General features: G+C 41.2%; 1 protein-coding gene across 1 annotated transcript in view; it reads left to right on the top strand.

Moving 5' to 3' along the window:
* Positions 1-26,513, top strand: part of SMC5 (structural maintenance of chromosomes 5) — a 68,973-nt gene that overhangs the window by 24,830 nt on the left and 17,630 nt on the right. The window contains exons 12-18 of the mRNA XM_069961861.1: positions 56-150; positions 2,134-2,266; positions 9,638-9,811; positions 11,175-11,344; positions 20,119-20,242; positions 21,562-21,684; positions 24,613-24,738. Of these exons, the coding sequence (XP_069817962.1) occupies positions 56-150; positions 2,134-2,266; positions 9,638-9,811; positions 11,175-11,344; positions 20,119-20,242; positions 21,562-21,684; positions 24,613-24,738 (945 nt within the window). The remainder of the gene's footprint in view (positions 1-55; positions 151-2,133; positions 2,267-9,637; positions 9,812-11,174; positions 11,345-20,118; positions 20,243-21,561; positions 21,685-24,612; positions 24,739-26,513) is intronic.

Below are 26,513 nucleotides of genomic sequence, written 5' to 3'. Positions count from 1 at the left end.
TAACTTTCATTTATATATTTCCCGTTTAATATTTTCTTTCTTTCCCTACACTTAGGTCCGTGACAATCGGAGATTAAAAGTCAATGCAGTTTGTTCGCCACCGGAGTCCGTGGCAGACAAGAACCCTTTAAAGCCAATTGCTGAATTACAGTAAGTCAGTACCATTATTAGGGATTTCTAGACCACATATATCTAAGTAGTCTGTGCCCTTCCCCTATAGGGCCCTGCCAGCTTGTGTTATTCTCTCTTCACAGCATCTTTGAAAGAGGTACAGGGATTTGATGTGTGAAGCCTGTGGAATGAAAAGTAGGAAATGTAAACGGGAGGCATTGGTGTGTTGCAGTACATATGCAAGGGTGCTGTTCAGGGCCAGTGGGGAGACATTAGGTGGAATGGTTCTTTGGGAGGAGACAGAATCTGGGGGAGCGAAAGTGACAGGGACATGACAAATTAAATGTGGCAAGTACTCTGTTTACTTGGTGAAGCAGAGATAGTATGGTGGCAGGAACACTCATGGGGAAGTGGTTACACTAGGTACCAGGGCTACGAGGATGGGGGCTGTGTTAAGAGGGAAGGGGTGCTGTGGTGCCATAAAAAAAAAATACATGAAATAGATCTTTACAAATAACAAGAGCAACAGCTGTCTTCAGGCTGTGTGTGGTTATACCATTCTGCCGAGCTGCAGTGACATATCACACTCACACTTCCCTCTGAGGAGAGCTGTGTAATACAGACATGAAACAAACAAACATAGCAGTACCTCTCCCCATTAATTTATGATGTGCAGGGGTCTCAACAACCACACCTCTTCAATCAAAATTTTAACATGTCACAATGACATGTCTGATATTTATGGAGGCGATAGTTACCCTTTGTAGCATAATAAACAAATGGGTTAAATCAACCCCCCCTAGGTGCAATAAACAGACCGGTAATAAGCAGTAAATCAATTAGGCATTTTAAGGCCTCATACTCCCCACTCTACATGGGTTTGGCTGTCAGTCTAAAGGACCACTGGTAGATGATATTGGTGGTGATAGAGATTGGGATGAAAAAAGCACCAACCCCTTTGTTTTGGGAGAGAGAATCTAATGCTGCAGATAAGCAAATTTACAATACTAGGCCCTGCAGTTGACTTGCCAGCTGGCTGCCTTTAAACTCCGCTGTATCCAGGTGCATGAAAAAGCTGGAGACAGTCCTGGAACACTTCTTCAGGACTGCAACCAGCTTTTCAGAGCACCCAAAGTGGGTGCAAAGTGCAACTCAGAGGAAGCCCGCTGACTCTTCGCTAGTACTGTAAATTCGCAACTTCTCTTGCTGCGGCTTACCCCTGCCCTCCCTATTGAGAATACAGTAAGGATTGGCTGTGCGGTAGTGAAGGGCAGGCGGGATTGATAACTGATGGCCAGATGATCGTTCAGCTGCCTGTTAAAGGTGTGTGGCCACATTTACCCTGTACCCACAGGAACTAGTATGTATTTTTTTTCTTTCATTGCTTAGGTGTAATCTAAGGCATTGTCTCCTGGCTTAGTTTGGGAGTCTTAAATATAAAAAATGACTTAAAGTCCAGTAAGGTTGCTATGTTCTCTTCTCACATTGCCCTTGCTGCTGTTCTACTAACCTCTTAGTTGTTATGTAGCATTTTCGATGCTTGCCTCTGATGTATAATCAGAAATAAATATGTATATATACCTAACTGATGTTCCTTTTTGTGGATATTAAACCAATATTTATTATCATGCTGGTCTCTATAGCACCTACTGGTGGGTGGTTTTGCTGCTCTTCCCACCCTGGCTGTAGTATTATGGAAATAAGAAACGCTCTGGAATTAAGGGCTCTTAATAAGTATTGAGTTGCATTTCACATCTCTCGGTCAACACCTTCTGTGTTAAAGATAAATTAAAATAAATTGTAATAGAATAATTACTGACAGTGCAGACAATGTAAAGTACGGCTCCAGCCCGCATTCACAGATGAATACTGAATATACTGACCAAAATTTACTACATAATGTTTTTGCAAAACATTATACTTTATCACAATCCCTTGCGATAAGAAAAAGCATCCCATAATTATTACCCTCTGAAGAGACATAAGTCGATTTGAAAATCACTTATTTGCTAACTTTTGCAGGCGATATGGCTTTTTCTCTTACTTAAGAGAATTATTTGATGCCCCACCTCCAGTGATGAATTACTTGGTCTTCCAGTATAAGGTCCATGAAGTACCAGTGGGGACAGAGAAGACCAGACATATGATAGAAAGAGTAAGTAACATGTTGTTAAGGATTTACAAATGGCGCTACCTGAATTTTAAGTGAACGGATTTTAAAACCCCCAACAATTATCTAGTGAAAACATGAGCCTGTCTAAAGACTGTTTACTGTTTGGTCAGTTCCATTATTAGGAAGCTTGGCTAGGAAGTGACCAAAAAAACTGATGTGACTTAGTGTAAACTGCCCACAGCAACCAATCACAGCTCAGCTTTTAGCTCTGGTAAGATATAAGAGGAGCTGTGGTTGGTTGCTGTGGGCAGTTTACACTAGGTGTATATTTACACCCTTTCATAAATCTCCCACCTAGTGTTTAAAAGACCATAGTGTTTGCACTATGACCCATATGAGCCTTTACTTTTTCCGACATCAATTGTACTTTGCAATGACAGACCTAATTTTGCTATAAAATATGCTGCAAAACTGGAATAAAATTATTTATGTAGTGAAATTGAATACAAAATTTGACTGCTTTTAAAAAAAATAATAAAAGAAATGTTTAAAATTGCTCTATTACCGTCCTTTATAACACTTTGATTTTTGGGCCTATGGGCTGAGGTGTAATTCTTTGCACTGTGATCTGTACAAGTACCTTGCTTGAGCAACTTTTTGATCACTATTTATTACAATTTTTCCGGATTTGGTGTGAATAAAAATCAGCAATTTTGCACTTTGGCAGGTTTTTGCGCTCTCGTCCTTTTGTCCGTGCAAGATGGGAATGCAATTCATTTAATAGTTTGGGCAATTATGGGCGCGGGATGGCAATTTAAAAAAAAATAAAATTTTATAGACTGGGAAAAGGGGGGGTGATTTAAGCTTTTACTATGTGAAGGTATTTTTCTCTCCTCACCTTCACGACGGCACCATAGGAGGATGGGTTGTACCCTAGGGACAGGAAAAAGCACGAGAGGTTAAAAGCCCCTCCCCTTCCCTCCAGCACCAGTGCTTTTTCCTGTCCTGCTAGGGCAGACACGAGAGGGGGGGATCCGCGTGAAGATGAGGAGAGATCCCCCAAGAAGAAAGAAGATTAAAGGAGAGGGGTCGATCGGGGCCTTCGGTCTCCTTCCTCCCCCGTCCTTTACCTGAGGGTCCGGCGTCTTCAGAGACCTCGCTCCCGGAATCAGGTACGGTGCGCGGCGGCTGCGGCAGCAATCGGCAGTGCGAGGGGTCCGGCGGGCCACTCTCCTACTGCTAGACGGGTCCGGCGACTTCCGGATGTAGGCCGCAATCTCGGCCTTCAGCCGGAAATACGTCAGCCGGACGACATTCCGCGCGCACACCGGAGGTGCGTCATAGCACTTCCGGTCCGGCGCCATCTTTAAAAAGACAGCGCGAGCGGACCGGATCGTCTGCATGAAGATGGATTCCTCCGCTGCAGAAAAGACTACCTCGGCGGTAACCGTGAGTAACCATATTACAGTCACGCTTCCGTGTGCCGATCTCTGCAAACCAGTGCGCTTCCAATGCCAACTCTGCATATGGGGCCTACTCGGGTTCTGGTTTACACATCACCTGGTTCACTCTGCTTACACTTAGTCACCAGGGGTTAAAGTTATATCACGTCTATCTGGGTGCATAGAGAGATTCATGAGAGATTATTCTCACATAGATTCTTGGCTCTCATATTTATCTAGGAGTCTAAAGAATCTGCTGCATCTACTTCTACAAAGAAAAAAGAATTAAAGAGTAAAACACCTGCAAAGTTATGTGTATCCTGCAATTGCAGGATTCCATCTAACTACAAAAAGAACATCTGCGCAGGATGTATTGGAGACATTATTAAAAAAGATAGATCTTCCTTTTTGGAAGACATAAGGAAAATGATGAAGGACGAAATAGCTGCGTCCTTGGCCAGAGAGCCTACCATACCCGCTCAGGAGATACCTTCTACTGCGCCGCAGACCGTTGCCCCTCCAGAATCTCTGCCAGTGGAACCTATTATCAGGGATACTTCCCCAGCTATTTCCCAACTCAGGGAACCTGTATCCCTAGCACCGGCTTCCATGGAATCTGAGTCCGCTATGTCTGTGGCGTCCTCCTCTAAAAGAAAGAGACACTCGTCAGACTCATCCTGTGAATCTGGTCAGATCCCTGAGTCTCTGGATCTGATGTCAGATGAGACAGAGTATAAAGAGGAGCATAAAAAATATATGTTTTCCTCGGATCATACTCTGCCACTTCTCAGAGCAGTGAGGAGTGCTCTTGGATTCGAAGAAATTCAAGAGGAAATACCGGCAAAAGACCAAATGTTTCAGGGGCTTAGACCAAAGAAAAGATTGGTCTTCCCCGTACATGACACACTCCAGGCCTTAATTATGGATGAATGGTCGGACCCCGAGAAAAGGTTACAGATCCCGGGTGAGATCAAAAGACGTCTCCCATTTAGTGATACAGACACAGAGAATTGGGGAGAAATCCCATTAATTGATGCCCAAATGGCCAAGGTGACAAAAAAGACCCTTCTGGCATTTGAGGATTCCTCACAGCTTAAAGACCCAATGGATCGCAAAGCCGAGAGTTTGCTTAGGAGATCCTGGGAGACGGCAGCATACTCTATTAAAAACAACATTGCATCCACATGTGTAGCAAGAGCCCTACACCTGTGGATAGGACAACTAGAGGAACACCTAAACAGTGATTGCTCTAGGGAGAGAATCATTAGTTCTCTACCACTACTAAAAGATGCAACCGCTTTCCTTTCAGATGCCACGGCAGAATCAGTAAGATTCGCTGCGAAAGACGGGGCCTTGACAAACGCGGCACGCAGGGCCCTCTGGCTAAAGAACTGGACGGGTGACTCCACATCCAAAGCTAAACTATGTGGAATCCCCTTTAAAGGGAAATACGTATTTGGTTCCGCATTAGATACAATTATTGAGAAAAGTGCGGATAAAAAGAAGGCTATTCCAGAGAATAAAACGCCCCAGAAAAAAGAACAGTTTAAAAAACCCAGATACCAGGACTCCTATAGGGGCAAAGGTAAAGGGGGTCGCTGGAGTTATCCAAAAGGGGGCAAAGGTAAAAATATTTTTTATAGCCCCAAGGCCTCCCAGGATAAGCAATGACGCTTGTCCTGTAGGGGGGAGACTGTCGGAATTTTCACAAGCCTGGGACACTATCACAGACAACAGCTGGATACTAAATATTATCAAGGAAGGGTATCAGATAGAACTAACTCACCCTCCCCCAGAAAGATTTGTCATCTCCCGACAGTCTCCAGGTCCCCTACAAACAGAAATGGTGGCAAGCGTACTAAATCTCCACCGCATGAAGGTCATTTCTCCTGTTCCCCGAGAAGAAAGGGGCTCAGGCCACTACTCAAGCCTATTCCTAGTAAAAAAACCAAACGGTACATACCGGTTAATAATAAATCTCAAACCACTGAACAAACATGTAAAATATATAAGGTTCAAGATGGAATCGATAAAATCTACTACTCCACTCATAGCCAGAAATGCCTGGATGATCTCTCTGGATCTCCAAGACGCATACTATCATGTGCCGATTCACCCACAATCTCAGAAACTTCTGAGATTTGCACTAACAATAAACACAAAGATATGCCACTTTCAATTCAGGGCCCTTCCCTTCGGGATATCGTCGGCGCCCAGGATCTTCAGCAACATCATGTCAGAAGTCGTATCACACCTACACATACAAGGGATAAACATGGTGGCATATCTGGACGATCTGCTAATAATAGCAGAGTCGCAAGAGAGGATCTTACAAGATCTACAGACCACCCAAAATCTACTCCAGTCCCTAGGGTGGATCATAAACACAAAAAAGTCGGATTTTATACCATCCCCCCGGAAAGTTTTTCTGGGGATCCTCCTGGATTCCGACCTGCAGATGTCGTTTCTCCCAGAGGAAAAAATAGTAAAGATAATGGAGAAAATCCAGAAATTCAAAACAAAGACACTTCCTTCTGTCAGGGAGGCAATGTCCGTTCTGGGGTCTATGACAGCTTGCATCCCGGCAGTCCCCTGGAGTCAAGCCCACTCCAGATCCCTACAGGCTCAAATACTAAAAATCTGGGACAAAAAACCTACGGGCCTCGAAAGGACCTTCACTCTTACTTCCCAGGTCAGGTCTTCACTGAGCTGGTGGCTTATAAGACGGAACCTGGAAAAGGGAACAGAATGGAACCCCCAAACAAAACAAGTAATGAGGACAGACGCAAGTCAGTCGGGTTGGGGTGCTCAGGTAGGAGCGAAGATCTTTCAGGGTGTATGGGATCCAGAAACCCTGAAACAATCTTCAAATGTGAAGGAACTAAAAGCAGTCCAGACATCCTTGATATCTGCTCTAGATATCCTAAAAGGGACTCATGTGCATATCCTGTCAGACAATATGACAACGGTTGCCCACCTTCGACATCAAGGCAGCGCAAAAAACAACAGGCTATGGAAAATCTCTCAGCAAATATTCTCCTGGGCAGAGATTCATCTGTTATCCCTTTCAGCTACACACCTGAGAGGAATAGACAACATACAGGCAGATTTTCTCAGCAGGAACACAATTCACCCGGGCGAATGGTGCCTAAACAACCAACTCTTCCTGCAACTGGTGGAACGCTGGGGCAAACCGCAGATAGATCTGTTTGCCACCAGGCAAAATCGAAAAGCAGAAAAGTTTTTCTCTCTGAATCCTGCAGATCACCCTACCGGAATAGACGCACTAACACAGAGATGGTGCTTCAAGATGGCTTACGGGTTTCCACCAATCCCGCTAATTCCCAGGGTGCTCCAGAAGATACGGGAAGGGAGCCTAAAAATAATACTGGTCGTCCCGTATTGGCCGAGGAGAGGTTGGTTTGGCCTTCTAAAGTCTCTGGCCTTGGAGGAACCGATCCTTCTCCCTCAGTCTCCAGACTTGCTGTTCCAGGGCCCAATACTACACCCGGAACCTCAAAAATTCCATCTATCTGCCTGGATCCTGAAGAATCAATGTTAAGGAGCAGAGGATTATCAGAGACCGTAATCTCTACTCTGATGAAAAGCAGGAAAAGGGTAACAGCAGCTATCTACCTTAAGGTATGGAAGGTCTTTTCCTCCTGGTGTGGAACCCCTCCTCCTTTTCCAGCAGAGCCCAATATTTCTCAAATACTGGACTTTTTGCAATCAGGACTATCAAAGGGCCTCAAACCCGCTACACTAAAGGTACAGGTCTCGGCGCTCTCAGCGATCTATGATATAGATTTGGCGAATCACCGCTGGATAAAAAGATTTATTCGCGCTGCCTCGAGAATAAATCCAACAGTACAAAACATACATCCACCTTGGGATCTAAACGTTGTATTGGAAGGACTTACAGGAGCCCCATTTGAACCCCTAGATGAGACAAACCTGAAGCTCCTCTCCTACAAAACCGTCTTCCTCGTAGCTATCTGTTCAGCTAGAAGAATAGGCGAGATACAGGCTTTGACTACACGACAACCGTATTGTACGATCTCAGAGGATCGTATAGTTCTGAAGACTGATCCCTCATTTCTACCTAAAGTGGTTTCCAACTTCCACAAGTCCCAGGACGTCATACTCCCCTCTTTTTGTCCAAACCCCAAAAATCACTTAGAGAGGAAATTTCAGACCTTAGATGTCAGAAGAATAGTCCTGAAATATATCGAGACAACCGCCCCATGGCGGATAGACGAAAATCTCTTTCTACAATTTCAGGGGAGAAATAAGGGGAAGAAGTCATCCAAAAGTACCATTGCAAGATGGATAAGGAATGCCATTATACAGGCATACCAAGCGCAGAATCTTCCATCTCCTATTAATATCCGAGCCCATTCTACAAGATCAATATCAACCACCTGGGCTGAAAGAGCATCTGTTTCTATAGAACAGATTTGCAGAGCAGCGACATGGTCGTCTCCTCACACATTTTTGAAACACTACCGGCTACAACTACAAAGTAACGAAGACCTGTCCTTCGGACGCAGGGTTCTTCAGGCTGTAGTCCCTCCCTAAAGGTAATTGCTGGTATTACTCCTATGGTGCCGTCGTGAAGGTGAGGAGAGAAAATAGGATTAGTCCTTACCGGTAAGCCGGTTTCTTCGAACCTTCACGACGGCACCAGTTACCCTCCCTAGTATTATATATATAATGTATGATACTCACGTGGTGCTAAAGTTCTGTTATAAAGACACTGGTGCTGGAGGGAAGGGGAGGGGCTTTTAACCTCTCGTGCTTTTTCCTGTCCCTAGGGTACAACCCATCCTCCTATGGTGCCGTCGTGAAGGTTCGAAGAAACCGGCTTACCGGTAAGGACTAATCCTATTTTTATTCTAAAACTTTTTTTTTTCCCCTACAGAACCTAAAGTCTTCCTGAGGGACTTCTATTGTAACTGAATTAATCCCTCATAGAGATCAATGCAGTAGATATGTACTGCTTTGATCTGAGATCAGTGCTTGATTACAATGGGCCCATAGTAATCAAGTGGCGTGCCAGGATTAGCATAATTGTGGTGCTGAGGCCTGGCCCGGCGATTGCAGAGGGGCGGCGGCGATCCAGCCAGAGGTGCTGGCTTTCGAAACTGACAGCAGCATTTAAATGGTTAATTAGCCAGCGCAATGATCAGGCCCCCCCAAAATGGCCATTGCAATGTTTGTACACAGTAAGTGTGTATGGGCAATAGCTACACTACTACACAGAGATTTGTAATTTACTTCTATTAAAAAAATCTCTAGTCTTCCAGTACCTATTAGCTGCTGTATGTCCTGCAGAAAGTGGTATTCTTTCAATCCCCGAGAGCGGGAGAGGTTTTCTATGGGGATTTGCTACTGCTCTGGACAGTTCCTGACATGGACAGAGGTGAGACATTGAGCCCTGTGTCAAACTGGAAAGGATACACCACTTCCTGCAGGACATACAGCAGCTAATAAGTACTAGAAGACTTGACCTTTTATAATAGAAGTGAATAACAAATCTCTGGCACTTTCTGGTGAACGACCATTTAACCCTTGGTGTACCCAATGTTAATGAGAGCAAAGTAAAGCAAAGTTTTAGAAACAGACTGTACTAGTAGCAGTAGCTGAAAATGTAGGGCTGACTCCTCCCATATATTCTGGTCTGCTCCCAAACCTTCCTCCTGCTCAAAGTATATGCTGTTTGCTGTTAGGATTGTTTAAGAAGTTCTCTTCATAATCTCAGCATTGATAGGCAGCTGTTTATACAGCTGTCTGTCATTTATTGCTGAGAGAAGCTTTGGGGGGTAATGTCCACATAAATACATCTGACTTGGTTATAAGTCTATTGTATTTCTGATTGATCCGGTTAGCCAGATATTGCTGCCATTCTGCTGTAAAATAAGAGACCCATAAAGTATTTACGTTTTCTTTGTCTGTTCAAAAACTCTCCTAGGTTATAAAGGAAACTGGACTGAAACAAATGTACACTGCTGAAGAAAAATACGTAACCAAAGTCTCTGCTTATAGTAACAGTGTTATCTCTAGCAATGTTTCCTTAAAAGCAGCCCAATTTCTGACAGTCACAGTGGACCCAGAGGAAAGAAGACAGGCAATTGAACATTTTAGGGTAAGAAGTGATGTTACTTTTATGGTGAGGTTATACTTCTTCTGAAGTAAGGAATGACCGTATGTACTTGTTGTCCCAAAGCTTCTCACTAGTGTTTCTTTGAGGAAAAATGAATGCTACATGGCCTACTATGAACTACAAGTGAAAATAGGAAACTTTGTAGCAGACCTTATTTAAGAAACTGGCCTTGTGCATGTCATTGGGGGACACAGAAGACTATGGTATAGGCTGCTGCTGCTACGAGACAACGATAAGCGTAGAAAATATTAGCACCTTGTGCACAGAAGGTACCCCTCCTGCAGACACTGAGCTAACTTAGTTTTAGCTTAGTGTTCATAGGAGACATGAACTCTTATCTTTTTTTTAATTTTTTTTTTCTATTTCACTGCCAAATGAGGAGCAAGAGGGGTGAGTATGTTAAAACTAGGTAAGTATTGACCCTCCCAGCCAGGCCGCTGGTTAGCCCACCAAATTGCCAGTCGGCCCCCCAACCAGCAGGCCCTGGCTTCCTTCCGGCCATCTCATCATTATTTTATGTCTCCAGCCCAGGAGGTCCTCCTGATGATGCTACAGATGACCTTTTGAGCTGTAGCCTCAAATTTAGTCGTCTGCTTCCCTGTGCTAGGCCACTGCAGGCCCTAATGTGCTGCCACTTTTGAGGCTGACCTGCTTTTTGTGTGGGAGCCATCATAGCAGTTGACAGCCTGTTTTTGGAAATTCACCTGAAGTGTTAGGGCTTGATCAAATCTGTGGCATGCATACATTGGAAAAATGTGAAGATGGGGTGCTGATGTATCCATGCTCAGAGAAGCATGTATCTGCTTAGCAGTACTTTCAAGTGAAAGGCAAAACTCTGATAATGCTCAGAATTACCCAGTTACTAGCTTTGACCTTTGGGCCATTAAAGTCAGTGGGGCCCATGCCTCTGACGTCAGGTGATTTTACTTCTTAATTCCTGTTACTTTGCCAAGGTGTGCTGGTGTATATAAAAAAAACTAGAAGGAAAGTTGAAATGTTGTACCTTGTCCTTTACAGGGGTTTGGAGTTTAGGTTGTGAAAGATATATATTGATATAGACAGACAACCTATAAAGTCCTGCCTAAATTATTCTATGGTGCAAAAATTACAAACCAAAAACCAAAGAATTTGCACAATAAGATAAAGGTATACAAAAGTCTTTATTATAATCAATCAATTCATAAAAGCAGATAAAATAACATATGGGATAGAACACAAAGACTTTTGTATACCTTTATCGTATTGTGAAAATTCTTTGGTTTTTGGTTTATATATTGATATAGATTTACATACATACAGAAAATTGTAGGTACGACTTGGCAATATTTCTTTGTGTCTATTTCAGGAAATTGAAAGAAGGTGTACGTCATTAGAAACTCGTCTTACTGAACTGATCAACAAACAGAAGCAGCTTGACAAAAAAGATAATGACCTGAGATTAAGAAAGAAAGAGATCCTGGATATGAAGACCAAAAAGAGACATCTGGAACAGAAGATTTCTACTAAATATGACAGGTTAGATAACAAATGACATGAGCTATATAGTCTGCAGATCAATGCTAGTGTTCCCGTTCCTACTCCCTTTCTATTACTTTTTTTGCATTTCACCTTTGCAGGGCTCATGGCATGAAAAGGAGGTTGAAAATGTGTATTTTGTTTTCAAAACCACTGTTAAAGAGTTCAACTACTACTAACTTGGCAAGGTTAACCTTAATGACCTTTACCCAAGTAGTAATACAAATGGAATAGAATAGAAAGAGTTAAGGTCCTCAAGACAAGTTAGATACGAAATGCGACATATACCACGTGCTGTAGTCCAAATGTTTTATATGCATAAACTGTCATAAATATCTAAAACATTGTATAAAAATTGTGCGCCATACATACAAATTGTAATTAAAATAGTATTAGTCTTACCGGTAAGACGTTTTCTACGAAACCTTCACGACGGCACCACAGGAGTTAACTCATGCCCTAGGGACAGGAAAAGCACAAACACGAGAGGTTAAAAGCCCCTCCCCTTCCTGCTAGCACCAGTGCATTATAACAATTTCTGAGCACCACGTGAGTATTATATTCAACAATACAATATAGGGAGGGATGTTGGTGCCGTCGTGAAGGTTTCGTAGAAAACGTCTTACCGGTAAGACTAATACTATTTTCTCTCCTCACCTTCACGACGGCACCACAGGAGAAATGCCAACAATTTCCCCTAGGGCGGGGCCACAGCCTGGAGACCTTTCTTACCAACCAGGTCTTCACTGAGCTGAAACTACCAACCACGATACATGGCAATAGTAGTAGACCAGGTGATAGCTCTGCAATCTGATCTAAAGATGTGTAAGCCTTCTCCGCCCAAGAAGTGAATGCAGCCCTGAATGAAAGGGCCTTGATCAATAAAGGTAAAAGTCCTATACCTACGCTTCCATACAGCATTCCGGATTCCACCAGCTACAAATTGCTGGAAATCTCTTCAGTATATTCTTCCTCTGGAATTGAATGAAGATCAATCCAGGTGTTACAGGATTCCAGGAACTATATTACAGTTTCCCTACGGTCCAGGAATAAAACTTCCATCCTTAATCATCTTTGGAGTTGATACAGAATGATCATAAGACCAAGAAAGATGAAACTACCACGGAAACAAATCGGAATCAGTGTGACACTATTCTGTCCCTCTGGAAAAGACAGTAAGAGTCACGGATAATCAGTGTGCGGGTCTCTGATTCGTCTTATCTAAGATTATGGTCACAGGATGGCTGTCTTGTAGAACAGGAACTTGAGACTGTACTCCAAATAGGTTTGGAAGGAAGACGACTAAGGTCTTCAAGTACAAAGTTAAAATCCCAAGGGAAATGTCGATTAAAAGTAGGATTCCTGTTTAAAAGCGTTCATCATAAGTTCTAAAGACATCTATGATTCATGATAAATATAATTATAAATAGCAGATATATGGATACAATGATTAATTGCAAATGATATATGATAATGATACATAGCAGATGATGTATCATATAATGATTAATAGCAGATATATGATATAATGATAAATAACAGATGATATATGATATAATGAGTAATCGCAGAAGATATATGATAAATAGCAGATAATATATCATATAACAATAAATAGCGGATAAGGTTGCAACATGCACCTAAGTGGCCGACTTGAGACCTTCTGATATATCCTAGAAGAGAATGGCCTCATTTTCCTAGACTGTAGGAATTACAGCCTCGGAGAGGCCTCTGCTCCTAAACATAGACTCAGGATTCAGGTCGACATCTTGAGTCTTGACAGATCCGGACGGAACTGGTCCCTGAAGAAGTAGAAGGCGAAGGCTCAAATCCAAAAGTTGAAGAGCCCAGAGGCTCCAGGACCAGTCTTCGTACAAGGCCTGACTACCTTCTTACAGCCATTTCCACTGTTAGGATTTCCTGTAGTGTCCCAGGAAAGAGCCAAAAGATAAAGGATTGTATACAAGACTGAAAATCAAGGCTGTTCAAGTACATCCACCGCCACTGGAACATCGCTTGGAAAGAACTTCTATACCTCCTTGTTCTGATAAATCTGCGAACAAATCAGAGGCAGACCCAATTGAGGGATAAAATCTGGACCTTCCTCCTTGAGACACCCTTCACTCATGAAAATGGATTCACTGCTAAGATAAACCATGTGAATTATAAGATATGTGGCTGTTGGGGATAAATAGGTCGCTCCCCTAGGTGAAGATCCAATCTGAATGGATTGAAGTGGATTCTGCTTTGCACTATCCTGGTGTCTCAGATGTGCCACAGTGGTACTGTTGTCCAATAAGATGTGAATTGTTAGATTCCAGATATTATTCGCCTGCTGTAAGGCACCCGACTGCCTGCAGCTCTTTAAGGCCTGAAGACCTTGCTGCTGTCCTTGGAGATAGCAGCAACTGGCCAACGTCTGTGACTAATCTTATCTTAGGAAGAGGGATACAAAGATAGCCCCATCTTCAAGTAAGCCATGTAGGCCAACATAGAGACCACCAGACCTGTGGAGAAAAGGATACCTGTGCCTGATTCAGAATGACAAGTCTATTGGTTTATTACAGTAAGAATCTAGAATGAGTCTGATTCTAAGGTGTCACTGGAGAATAAGTAGTCATGGATTCCAAATGGACATAGTCCTCAAGTGTAACCAGGCCTCCTACATTGGGAACAGTCTAGTCTTCTCCACCAGAGATACCCAATCTGAGGGGAGAGAGGACATTATTACCTAGGAATCCGGAGGATCCCCAAATATATTTTGGGTGTCTGGGTTGAGATCCGATTACTGATTGTTTATCGGACACCCCCAGGAATAAAGATCACCACTGGCTGTCGTTATTTTCTGAACAGCTTCTATGTGGAATCTGTCAAAAGAAGAAAACTCAACCAGACAGGCGGAATATTTATCCCAAACCGATGAAGGTAGGGAATCAACTTCCCCATAAACTAAAGAAGATGCAAAAGGGCTGATGAATCCCGAAGGAGAGAGCACTGCATTGATAGTGCTGGACACAACTGCCCATGCAAACTTCTACTAAAGACAAGAGTTGAAACATAGTAGACGCATCTCTTTAAGTCGATTAACGCCCTCATAGCATCCTATAGATTAAGTTGAGTAGTAGACTACATGGATTCCATCTTGAATCCTCTGTATCAGATAAATTTTGATGGGTTCCAGGTTTATACTAAGCCTGTATGTTCCGTTCAGTTACTAAATAAGGAATAGCTGAAAAGTGCCCCTTCTCTAACTCTGGCACTAGGACAGAGGTCACAACATAGGGCTTTATCAGCTTCTAGACCCTGTAGAAGAGTCCTGATTAAAGGAGCTGAGAAGGTAGGTGGACTAGGAAACATTTGGGGGGAGAAGATGACTATATTGAAGTCCTGGAGAATAACGTCCAGGATCCAGATGACTTGGGTGACACACATCCAAGCCTCCTGAACTTTAGAATCTCCCCCCACCTCCAGGATAGTGACCTGGTGTAGTCCTGGGAGGCCTTGGGAGAGGTCAATAGACATCCCTCCTATAATGCTCCTGAATTCTATGGTGCTACATTGAACCCATACTTCTTAACTACTGAAGGTCTATTAGAACAGAAGAATTTCCCAGATACTATAAAGGGCAAACTGAAGACCTTGCATAGAATGGGATTGTCAGATTTTTTTTTTTTTTTTTTTTTTTGTGTGACTAATGGCAGAAAAGGTAGAACCCAATTCCTGGCAACCATATGGACCATCACTGCTGAGGAATCAGCCAAGAAGGCTAAGGAATTGCTACAAAGGAAAGACACATCAATAATGTGTTCCCGAGGGAACCTTTATAAATATTTATTTATTTTGATGGTCGTCTCTGATTGATTCCCATATGTACTGCACAAGAACACATGTAGCAGCAACATCTCTCACAAGAGAAAAGTAACAGTCTATAAGACTTGTACAAATCCTCCTGGCCTCAGTTGAAGAGTCTACAAATGGCAAGGTGATTGCTAGTAACTAACCACCTGGGTGTCTAAATCCCATTCTTCCCAGGTTTTGTTAATCATCAGTGATGAGGCCTGAAAGGTCTGCTGAATAGGAACTAGCTTCCACATGCTAACCCCAGCAAACAACTCATCTCCAATAGATCACACCTCTTGTGTATCCTCCATCCCAGTGGAAGTCTGACAGAGAGAAGGTAAGATCAAATGGCAAAATATGTTCCCTAGACTCTGTGTATCAATGTGATAGAGCAGAGAAGCCTAGAGATAAATTACTGGATTCAAATAGTTGAATCAGATAATGTACAAGACTCAAGCCTAGAAGCAAAAGGACAGGCCCTGTGACTCCTAGATTTTAACAGGTACCTCTGGTACGCTGAAAGCTGCTAAAGCCATAAGAAGGTATAGCAATAGGTGTAGCAGCTGCCATATCATCCTTCATTATCTGACCGAACAGATAGGAAGGAAGATGAGGAGAGAAAACAGCGCAGAGGATGACAGTTACATTAAGTTATGCAAGTGTTTAACAGGTGAAATGCAACATCTGATTGGCCAGATCTTCCATCCATTTAAACATCCTCTATAATGATGACATTAAACACAGGATGTTTTATGTTCTTGTTAATAAAGGAGAGAGGCCCGCATAGTAACAGGTAAATCTAAGAGGAAAAGCTCCTTCTCGCAAAATAAAGCTAGGAGCAAAACCTTATCCATACATACATAAGTATATATATCACAGTCCTAAGCACCAAGGTGAATACAGCACGCTGGTGCCCACACAGAGTAATTATATATCACCCTGAAAGGTATAGGGAAGAAGAGAGGGAGATAGAAAACTGGGAGTCAGAACTATACAAGCTGACCGCTAGCACTCTCCCCCAAGTGTAGCAGACTTTAGTTGGCACACTTACCACCGGCAGCGGCAGAGGAGGCTAGTCTGCAGCAGGATTCCTCATAGGTGATGCAGTGGATCAGACCTCAGAAGACTGATGACACACAACTCTGCAGATTTTCCAAACTTGCCGCCCGGCGTCCTCGGAAGACCAGGAGTTCTGTCTCTTCCGGCACATGGCGTCAGCGTGCTCCCCCCACTGAAGGCACTGCTGAAAGACTAGGCCTCAGGCCTGACCTCCGCCGAACGCCCGTACATTGCGGCCGGAAGTAGGCCGCAAACGCGGACCACTAGGCCACAGCGTCTGCCACAGCACGACCAGTCCCGGGACGCGCGTATACAAAGGAGAGGTCCGGAGGTTGCAGCAACGGAAACTCTCTGCGCGCCCCCGCCACGTCAGGGATGGCGCGAGGAGAACCAGCGGGCCATCCCTTACCCCAGATCCGAAGATCAGCCAGCCGCCTCCATGGGAAGGAAGGAGGTTAAACCCCGATCGATCCCTGCTGGTAAGGGGAAATAAATCTTCAAACAGGGGGATCTTCTCATCTTCACCATGGATCCCCCACCTCTCGTGCCTGCCCTACAGGGACAGGAAAAGCACTGGTGCTAGCAGGAAGGGGAGGGGCTTTTAACCTCTCGTGTTTGTGCTTTTCCTGTCCCTAGGGCATGAGTTAACTCCTGTGGTGCCGTCGTGAAGGTGAGGAGAGAAAAATGGCGATAACCGTCTGGAGGTATGGAAAAAAAAATATATAAAATGAAAAAAAGTGGAAGAAGAAAATGAAAGATGGAAAAAAATAATTGAAAAAAGAAAAATGGTAGATGTGTTCAAAATTAGAATATATAAAAACTCATCGAAATGGTAAGTGGCAAAAAATGCCAAAATAGCAAAAAAAAGTATATTAAACAATAAACATAAATGAAATATAGGGGAAAATATGCAAAGGAATACACTGAGCACAAATGAATACAAATAAATAAAAACAAGATGGGTGGTTATTTAGTAACAAACGTAAGTATATTCCAATACTGGTTGCTAGTATTGTTAGATTATATCACAGATCGTGGTGATTATTGGAATATTGCTGATCCTATCAAAAGGTAAGTATATTCCTATGAACTCTGATGATCCACATAACATTATTGGAATATACTTACCATTGATAGGATCAGCAATATTCCAATAATCACCACGATCTGTGATATAATCTAACAATACTAGCAACCAGTATTGGAATATACTTATGTTTGTTACTAACTAAATAACCACCCATTTTGTTTTTATTTATTTGTATTCATTTGTGCTCAGTGTATTCCTTTGCATATTTTCCCCTATATTTCATTTATGTTTATTGTTTAATATACTTTTTTTGCTATTTTGGCATTTTTTGCCACTTTCATTACCATTTCGAGGAGTTTTTATATATTCTAATTTTGAACACATCTACCATTTTTCTTTTTTTCAATTTTTTTCAGCTTCCACTTTTTTCTGGGTTTTTCATTTTATATTTTTTTACATACCTCCAGCAGTTATCGCTATTTTTAATTACAATTTGTATGTATGGTGCACAATTTTTATACAATGTTTTAGATATTTATTACAGTTTATGCATATAAAACATTTTTTATTACAGCATGTGGTATATGTCGCATTTAGTTTCTAACTTGTCTAGAGGACCTTGGCTCTTTCTATTCTATTCCACTGTCCAAGTACACTTTGTATTTTCCAGGGGTTTTTTTTTTTTTTGTTTTTTGCTTCTCAGTTGAATTCAATGTAAATTAGTAGTTGACGCATTAGTATTACATGCGTATATGTAAATTAAGCGGTTTTGCTGAAACAAGGACAGAAGTGCTCAGCTTAGTGTTGCGTCTCATCACCTGTAACCTATTTGACTCTCCTCTGAGGCCTGGGTTTCCAATGTACAGGCTACAGACTTTTTATGTTTCAGCAGAGCCGATCACAACCCTAAGGGCCCTATTACACCAACAGATTTATCTAACAGATTTCTGCAGCCAAAGCCAGGAATGGATTTGAAAAGAGGAGAAATCTCAGTCTTTCGTTTATGCAAAAATCTGTCAGGTAAATCTGTTGGTGTAATAGAGCATGAAGGATACAGTGCCAAGCTGAACCTTCCTGTTACTTTGTTTGAGTGCGCAGTGGGGGTCATAGCACCCAGACAATCACCGATGAAAACCTCTGACATCTGACCTTTAATTATAACATGTAATAAGTTTTCTGAAGCAAAAGATAAACATTAGTATAGTCACATGGGAGCCAACAGACTCTTGATATAGTATCTCCAGAATAGTCTAGTCTATAGTCTATGCTACATGGCATTATCACATGCATCCCAGTACATAGCATTACTGCTGCAGATAGGCAGCATTCTTTGCTGTCCCTGTTGTGGCACAGTTTTGTAGTTTCTCCAAATGCCATCTATGAATGGTGCATTTACACAGAGTCCAGCTGTATTACAGCAAGTTTGTATCTTGAAATCAATAAATTGAAGAATTACAGAAGAAAATTGAAGAAAACGTGTTAAAACAGAAAAATTTTCTCATTTTTCATGCTAAAATGGGGTTAAAAAATGAAGCCACACATTACAATAGAAAAGTATGAGCTTCCTAATTCTTTTCCCTACACACATTTGCTTTACAGGAGAAGTCCCACAAAATCCAAAATGACAGGAAGGCAGGGGGTGCGGGAAAATAATAAGGTAAAATTACCTATCCTTGTGCCCCGTAGCACCGATCTCGGGTCCAGCTGACAGCCACCTGCAGGTCTTCCAGCTGCAATGTCACATACCAGGCTGAGTGATTGCCTGCTCAGCCAATCAGTGACTGAGGTGGGACAAAGTCGCTCAGCCGGGCCGTGACACTGCAGCTGGAAGAGCCGGGTACGTAACATACCTGGTTTTCAGCAAAAAAAATGACATCCAGTGGCCGTCAGCAGGACTTGGGAGCGGCTATACAGAGGCGCGAGGACGTGTGAGATTACATTGTTTGGTATTTTCCCACTACTCTGCCTCCTTCCATTTTTTTTTTTTTTTTTTTTTTTATTTGGTGGAACTTTTCCTTTAACTGTTCCAGAATTTTGGTACACTAGGTTGCATCTTGAGCAATGCTTGCTTGCATAATAAATGTGGTGCATAATATATAGGCCAATTTTTGGGCTCTAATTCTGGATTCTTTTTCAATAGAAAATGTGAACTAGTATACCTCTAAACAAATATCGAGAAGGTGTCGAAGGTTCTCTGGAATTTGATCATGAGTTCCTTCGTACAGAGCAGCAGCAAGATCTTTTTTTTTTTTTTTTTTTTTTACAGTAAAGATTGATTTGAGCCTAATAAAAGTTTCTTGCAGAAGCAGTCAGCAAATGTTACAGATGTTCTTCACATGCCTTTACTCTAACACTCTCATGTAGGATTAGGGTTCCCAGGAGTTGTAGCAAGGTGATAATGACAATAACTACATCTATGCTTGATTTTTGAACACAAGTAGCCACTGTTCACCCTGTTCTCTATGTATTCTGTGGCTTGACCCACAAGCTGAGACTTGTAAACTCCAGATCTCCTGTCTTCTTTGATAGTAAAACTTTTTTGCTTTAGTATGTGTGTCTTGTTGCTTCTATTTTCTGATTATCATACCATTAATACTGTACAGCTCAATGCAACTGTATACTCCGGAGTATAGCGGTTGTCAGGTGATCCTTCTCAATGCCGCAGCTTGGTCAGTAATGCTTATAGTCCACTCCATCTGGGTTTGTAGGTAAACTTTACCCTTTTATAGAATTGAGTATGATGAATCAGTTGACAGGTCCTATATAACTTTTGCAGTGATTTTGCAATCATGACTTTGAGTTTTTTTTGTATGCTAACATTTCTAAATAACTATCTTTCTCCTAGCTTAAAGCAGTTAGAGCAAGAAAACATTAACTTGGAGGAAGCTGAACAACAAGCAGATGACAAGATTAGAGAAATCAGTATCCAGAAAAAGAAAATAGTTATAGAGCTCACTCAGTTGATAAAGGTGAGGAGGAAATATTTATTTATTTAATATTTTGGTTCCTTTTAGTCCTCGAACAGGTACAACAGAGAAGTGAAGTAGTCCACCATGGTCAGATTACTATTTTTGTTTTTCAACACTATGCTCTCTGCTGCCACTTCTGTCCATGTCAGGAACTGTCCAGAGCTGGAGAGGTTTTCTATGGGGATTTGCTTCTGTTCTAGACAGCTCCTGTCATGGACAGAGGTGGCAGCGGAGAGGACTGTGTTACTGGAAAGAATACACCACTTCCTTCCTGCCTTAAATTTCTTCTGACACCTGTGAATTTGGTATCATTTTATTTTTACCTTTTGAGAAATTAGCAATTTTGGACTTTCCATTTGTTTGCGCTTTTTTTGTTCATTAAGCAAGATCAGGAATTCCACATGCTGTACCAAATATGCTTTATTTATTTATTTTTGGTTTTGAAAAGCGGGTAATTTAAACCTTTTATTATGGGGTGGATTTCTTTATATTTTAAATCATTTTTTTTTAAACTTTAGTAGTCACCCTAGGGGACTTCTATGAGCAATACCTTAATTGCTTATAGAGATCAATCCTGTCACTATCTACCACATTGATTCATCATCTCTGCCATTGATTCAGCCTGCCTACAGCAGGCGTAAGCAGTCGAGTCCAGAGTCAGGCAGCCCCAGGAAGCCTCAGGCTGCATTGACAATGGATCAGCTCACTGTAATCTTGTCATAGGGAGCTGATTAAGACTACTGAACAACCAATGAGGTTTGTTAAGGCCATGTAAATACAGCTGTCTGTTTTGACAGCTGCATCTAAATGGTCAAATAGCTTGCACAGGTGATCGTTCAGTGCCAGCTATTAGGGGTGGCCCTCAGTTACTGATAGCAGCCGGGAATCGCCCTGTATGGAGTGATCTTGAGTGTTAAGTTCGATTCATACACCCTTAACAGTCCGATCATGTACATATACGTGATCGGTTCAGGTTGTTAATTTTGTTGCTTCCCTAATGGGAAGGATGGATGGAGATCTGCCAGCTTTGCTTGCTGGCGGAGGAACAGTGGCAGTGTCATGTGCGTATATTTTTATGAGACGCGTGAGCGCTGCGCAGTGGCTGCTGTCTGCTCTTTCTCTTTAAAACATCCCATCTAGCTGCTTTTTTGTAGTTTCTGGTGAGTGCTACATGCTTTTCCAATCTGCTGTGTAATGTTACATACTAGATTGTAAATGTTTCTGGGTGTGACAAAATCTGTGTTGAAGTAAGAGAAGAATTTGTTTTTCTTGATGATACATGTGGAGTCCAACTTGTTTGTGTTTTTTTTCCCCCGCAGAAATGCATGCTGCTAAACATAGAAAAGGTAGATTTATCCTTAGAAAATACAGAAGTACTAGGGAAGAAAAAGCAAATTGAATCTCGGTACAAAGAGGCAACATCACGACTGAGAGAACTGGAGGTAACTATAGTAATGTACCTTATTTTAGAACAATTTATGATAAGCTGAAAATGTTGTTCCTACTTCAGATGCTGCTCAAAGTGCTTACAAAATATATTTTCAACTTTTTTAAAAACCTTTTTTTCTGCATGTCTGAAAAGCATGGATGCTCCCTGAGCACTTAAGCTATCTATCATAGGCATGGAATTCAATTTAAAAAAATCATAAAGATTAAAAGAAAAAACAAAGAACCCTACTGTTTGTGTAGCCTTTGGATAGGCTCATCTTTAATGCGGAAATTATTCTTATAGAGGAAGAAAAACATTTTAGCAAAAATCCCTTTTAGAGGCTCCGTCACAGTGTTTTTTTTTTTTTGCATGTACATTTAGTGATGTTTTTACCTTTGTTAAAGTTGTAACATGCTTTCTTTCTGCCATTTTTAAGTTTCTTTACACCCCCCCCCCCCCCCCAATAAATAAAACAAAAAACTGTGTCCTTAGCTTCTTTACCCAAGCTAACCTGAACTATGCATCAGAATAATGAGCCTAAAATAGTAATTCATTTTAATACTAAGTTTTAGGGTACATTAATGTATTAAAAATGATACTAGTAAATTAAAATGTGTTTTTTTCCCTGTTTTTATCTATAATTTTAAAAAGTTTTTGAAACAATGAAAATTCCCGACCTAAGTCATAGTTGACAAACCAGCACTATTATTGTGCCTAGCCAGTAAGTGTGAAAATGCTTTCCCCATTTTGTATTCACTTACAACATGTAAGTAGAGAGCCATGGAAAAAGCCAAGTACAGCATTATGTGACTGATATTTTTGAGCTGTTGCTTGCTTCTCTGACATAAAGCTGTCAAGCTATAGCAAGGAATGTAATACATTTGTTTCATTTTGGGTGGCGTTCCCTCTGATCCCTTATTAAATGATTATAGGGGTTGGCCAGTAGAGGTCCCCAAAGAATGTACAGCAGTTTAACTCCTAGCAGTAGTACTAAGGAAGTGTCTCCAACCCAGCAGAATCATATCAGACAAGGTGTCTAAGTATATACCTCACTATGAAGTGCAGATGAAGATGTGGGTGACTGCAGACGTAACTCCTGCGATGATGATTATTCTGGGGAATCCTAGCCTGTTCTATACAAGCATTGTTCTTTGTGCTTACTTTGATATTTTCAGGCTGCTATGTGAATAACCCTGTTCATAAGGTAAGCTAGGTATTTTCATGTTTTGTCATTGTAAAAGTGGCAATGTGTGGAGGTTTTGTTACTTTTATTGTGCTCACTACTTTTAATAATTCTACATAAACATTATAAAGAACATATAAACATTGCAGCATTTTATTACCATCCTCACTTTTACATTCCGCATATTGCATCCAGTAAAATAAATAGTTGACGTGATCCTCTGTATCTTTGAACATCCACATAAACATTCCAAGCCTACAGAGAGGTTTTTGCTGTTTTAGTAATGTTTTCTTGTCAAGGATTTGTTAGTGTGTATTACCTAAGAAGGTAGAGATCATGGATACGTTAGAAACCTTTCAGGATAGGGTAAAGCAGTTAAACACAAAGCTCAACTTTTTCAATAAATTGCTGATACCATGATAGATTTTCTTACCCTTTATTTTAGTTTAATAATATTGATAAGCGAACCTCGAGCATGCTCGAGTCTATCCGAACCCGATTGTTCGGCATTTGATTAGCGGTGGCTGCTGAAGTTGGATAAAGCCCTAAGGGCCCTATTCCACCGGACGATTATCGTTCAGATTATCGTTAAATCGTTCGAATCTAAACGATAATCGTTCGGTTGAAACGTAGTTAACGATTAACGACCAAACGAGAAATCGTTGATCGCTTTATAAGACCTGGACCTATTTTTATCGTTGCTCGTTCGCAAAACGTTTGCAAATCGTTCGCATTGAATAAGACATCGTTTGGTCGTTTGCAATAGATACGAACGCAATAGCGAAGAAAAACTATCGCAATTACGATCATAAGTAACGATTATCGTTCCATGGAAATGACTGAACGTTTTCAGGTCTTTTGCAATAGCGGTCGTTTGAGATTTTATGCAAACGATAATCGTCCGGTGGAATAGGGCCCTAAGGCTATGTAGAAAGCATTGATATAGTCATTGGCTGTATCCATGTTTTCCAGACAACCTTAGAGCTTTATCCAGTTTCAGCAGCCCCAGCTAATCAAACGCCGAACAATCGGGTTTGGATGGACTCGAGCATGCTCGAGGTTCGCTCATCTCTATTTAATAATCTTTAGGCTATGTTCAGACAATGCAGTATTTTTTAAAAGAACGTCCATTCTTTTCATACTGCTGTGATATGTATTGAAGTCCATCAAACAACTGCTGTTTTCACACAATGCATTGAACAGTGGCCGTTGTTTGGCTCTTAAAACAACGGACATTGTTCAATACATTGTCTGAAAACGTCTGTTGTTGCATTGACTTAAATGCATATCATTGCAGTATAAAAAGATAGTGGTGAATAGTAGCCTAGTGGTGAGAATGAAAACTGCAAGATTTCAGGATTGTTTTATGGTATAGACAGTAAAAAAAAAAAAAAAAAAAAAAAAGAGAAAAATCATCACCAAAATTCTTAAAAAAAATACCATAACATAAAAACTTGATTGAAACAATAGGTCATTTTTTGATGACACATTCCCTTTTATCCAGCGCTAAAAAAAAATGGCCAATTTTCCCCCACTCTTGTCTCCAGTTCAGGTGTGGTTTGCAATTAAGCTCCATTTACTTTGATGGAACTGAGTTTGAAACCCCACCCAATCTGGAGACAAGAGAGGGGGAAAAGTGTTTTTGTAGCGCTGGATAACCCCTTTAATGAAGAGGACTGGCTTGGAAATTTGTAATCTATTCCATGTACTCAATAAACTTTGTCTAATGTTTTTTTTGTTTGCTTGTTTTTAAATTAGAGCCAGTTTGCTGCTGTGGATGAAAGGAAACGTAATCTGACAGAAACTTGTAAAGGTCTTTACGCTAAAGCGAAGCAAGCATGTAACCTTGGAAGAGATGAAGAGTTGCCTCAGGAGTTTTATACTGTAAGTGTCAATATTCTTACAGCTGGTCAAGGTGTTTTCTAAGGTTTTAATCTTTAATATAACATTTGTGTTTATACTTTGATTCTAACATACTCTCCCAGTCATATGCTCTTCACACAGGTGAATATAAATAGGGATAAGATACTTGAAGGTGGCCTCAGGGACTCCCTTGGTGTTGGTAAGGTGCAGAGATGGGTCACTTAAAGGGGTTGGCCACTTTATCAGTAAAATTGTTCAGTGTACAATATAAGTAAGCGTACCGACAGCACTTACTGACAGCAGCTCCCTGTGTACCCTATAGAGCTAATATCTAGCTCCCTAGGGGCAAATTCACAGGGACAGACACGTAGCTTTCTATTGGTTTTTAGGAGGCTTCTCTTGCGCAGGTTGTGATGCATTTTTCTGTGGGGGGGGGATTATGCTGCAAAACCACAAGCAGAAACTCTCTAAAATGTCTACTTCACCCATTGAAATCAATGTGAGATTAAAAATTGCTTGTTGCATCTGAATACTTGCAGTAAGCCTTCCCTGGTGTCTAGTGGGTTGGATCGCCCCCTGTGACAGTCATTGAGGGGCCATCCTTACATCCGGGCTCTGCGCCGTAATGGCATAGATCTTAATGAGAGATCAGTGTACTTTTACTAAAAGTCACCCAGGGGGACTTCTACTATAAGTGTAAAAAAAATAAATAATTTTTAATAAAAAAAATCTCTCCCCCTAATAAGTTTGAATCACCCCCCCTTTTTCCATGTTATAAATAAAATAAATAAATACACATGTTTTTTATCGCCGCGTGCGTAATCGCCCGAACTATTAATTAATCACATTCCTGATCTCGCACAGTAATAGTCGTAAGCGCAAAAAAATACACATCATGGTGCAAAAAATGACACCTAACACAGCCCCATAGACCAAAGGATAAAAGCGTTATAAGCAAGGGAATGGAGCGATTTTAAGGAACATATATTTGTTTATAATGGTCAGATAAAATAGGTTATACATGTTACATATTGTTTAAATCCTAACAACTTGAGGAACATATATATATATATATATATGTGTGTGTGTGTGTAACAAGTCAGTTGTACCCCAGGGCGAATGGCGTAAAAACAAATACCCCCAAAATAAAAAAAAATGCATTTTCTTTTTTTTCAATTTCACCACACATTGAATTTTTTCCTTGTTATGCAGTGTACTTTATGCAAAAATTCAGCCTATCATTGCAAAGTGCAATTAGTGACTTAAAAAATAAGGGCTCATGTGGGTTTCTAGGTGAAAAAATGCAACTGCTATGGCTTTTTAAGCACAAGGAGCAAAAAAACGGAAGTGCAAAAATGCAAATTGGCCCGGTCTTCTAAGGGTTAAAGGGGTTGTCCAGCGAAAAAAAAAAATTCTTTCAAATCAACTGGTGTCAAAAAGTTATATAGATTTGTAAATTACTTCTATTTAAAAATCCATCAGCTGCTGTATGTCCTGCAGGAAGTGTTGTTTTATTTAGACTTAGAAACAGTGCTATCTGCTGACATCTCTGTCCATGTCAGGAACTGTCCAGAGCAGCAGCAAATCCCCATAGGAAACCTCTCCTGCTCAGGACAGTTCCTGACTCAGACAGAGATGTCAGCAGAGATCACTATGTGTGAATGCAAATAAAAACACTTCCTGCATGACATATAGTGGCTTATAAGTATGGGAAGACTTGAGATTTTTAAATAGAAGTAGTTTACAAATCTATATACCTTTCTGAGACCAGTTGAGAATTTCTTTCGCTGGACAAC

Source organism: Dendropsophus ebraccatus, chromosome 3, assembly GCF_027789765.1.
Source record: "Dendropsophus ebraccatus isolate aDenEbr1 chromosome 3, aDenEbr1.pat, whole genome shotgun sequence".
In the NCBI taxonomy this organism is placed as follows: domain Eukaryota; kingdom Metazoa; phylum Chordata; class Amphibia; order Anura; family Hylidae; genus Dendropsophus; species Dendropsophus ebraccatus.
This window is presented reverse-complemented; position numbering and strand designations above follow the sequence as displayed.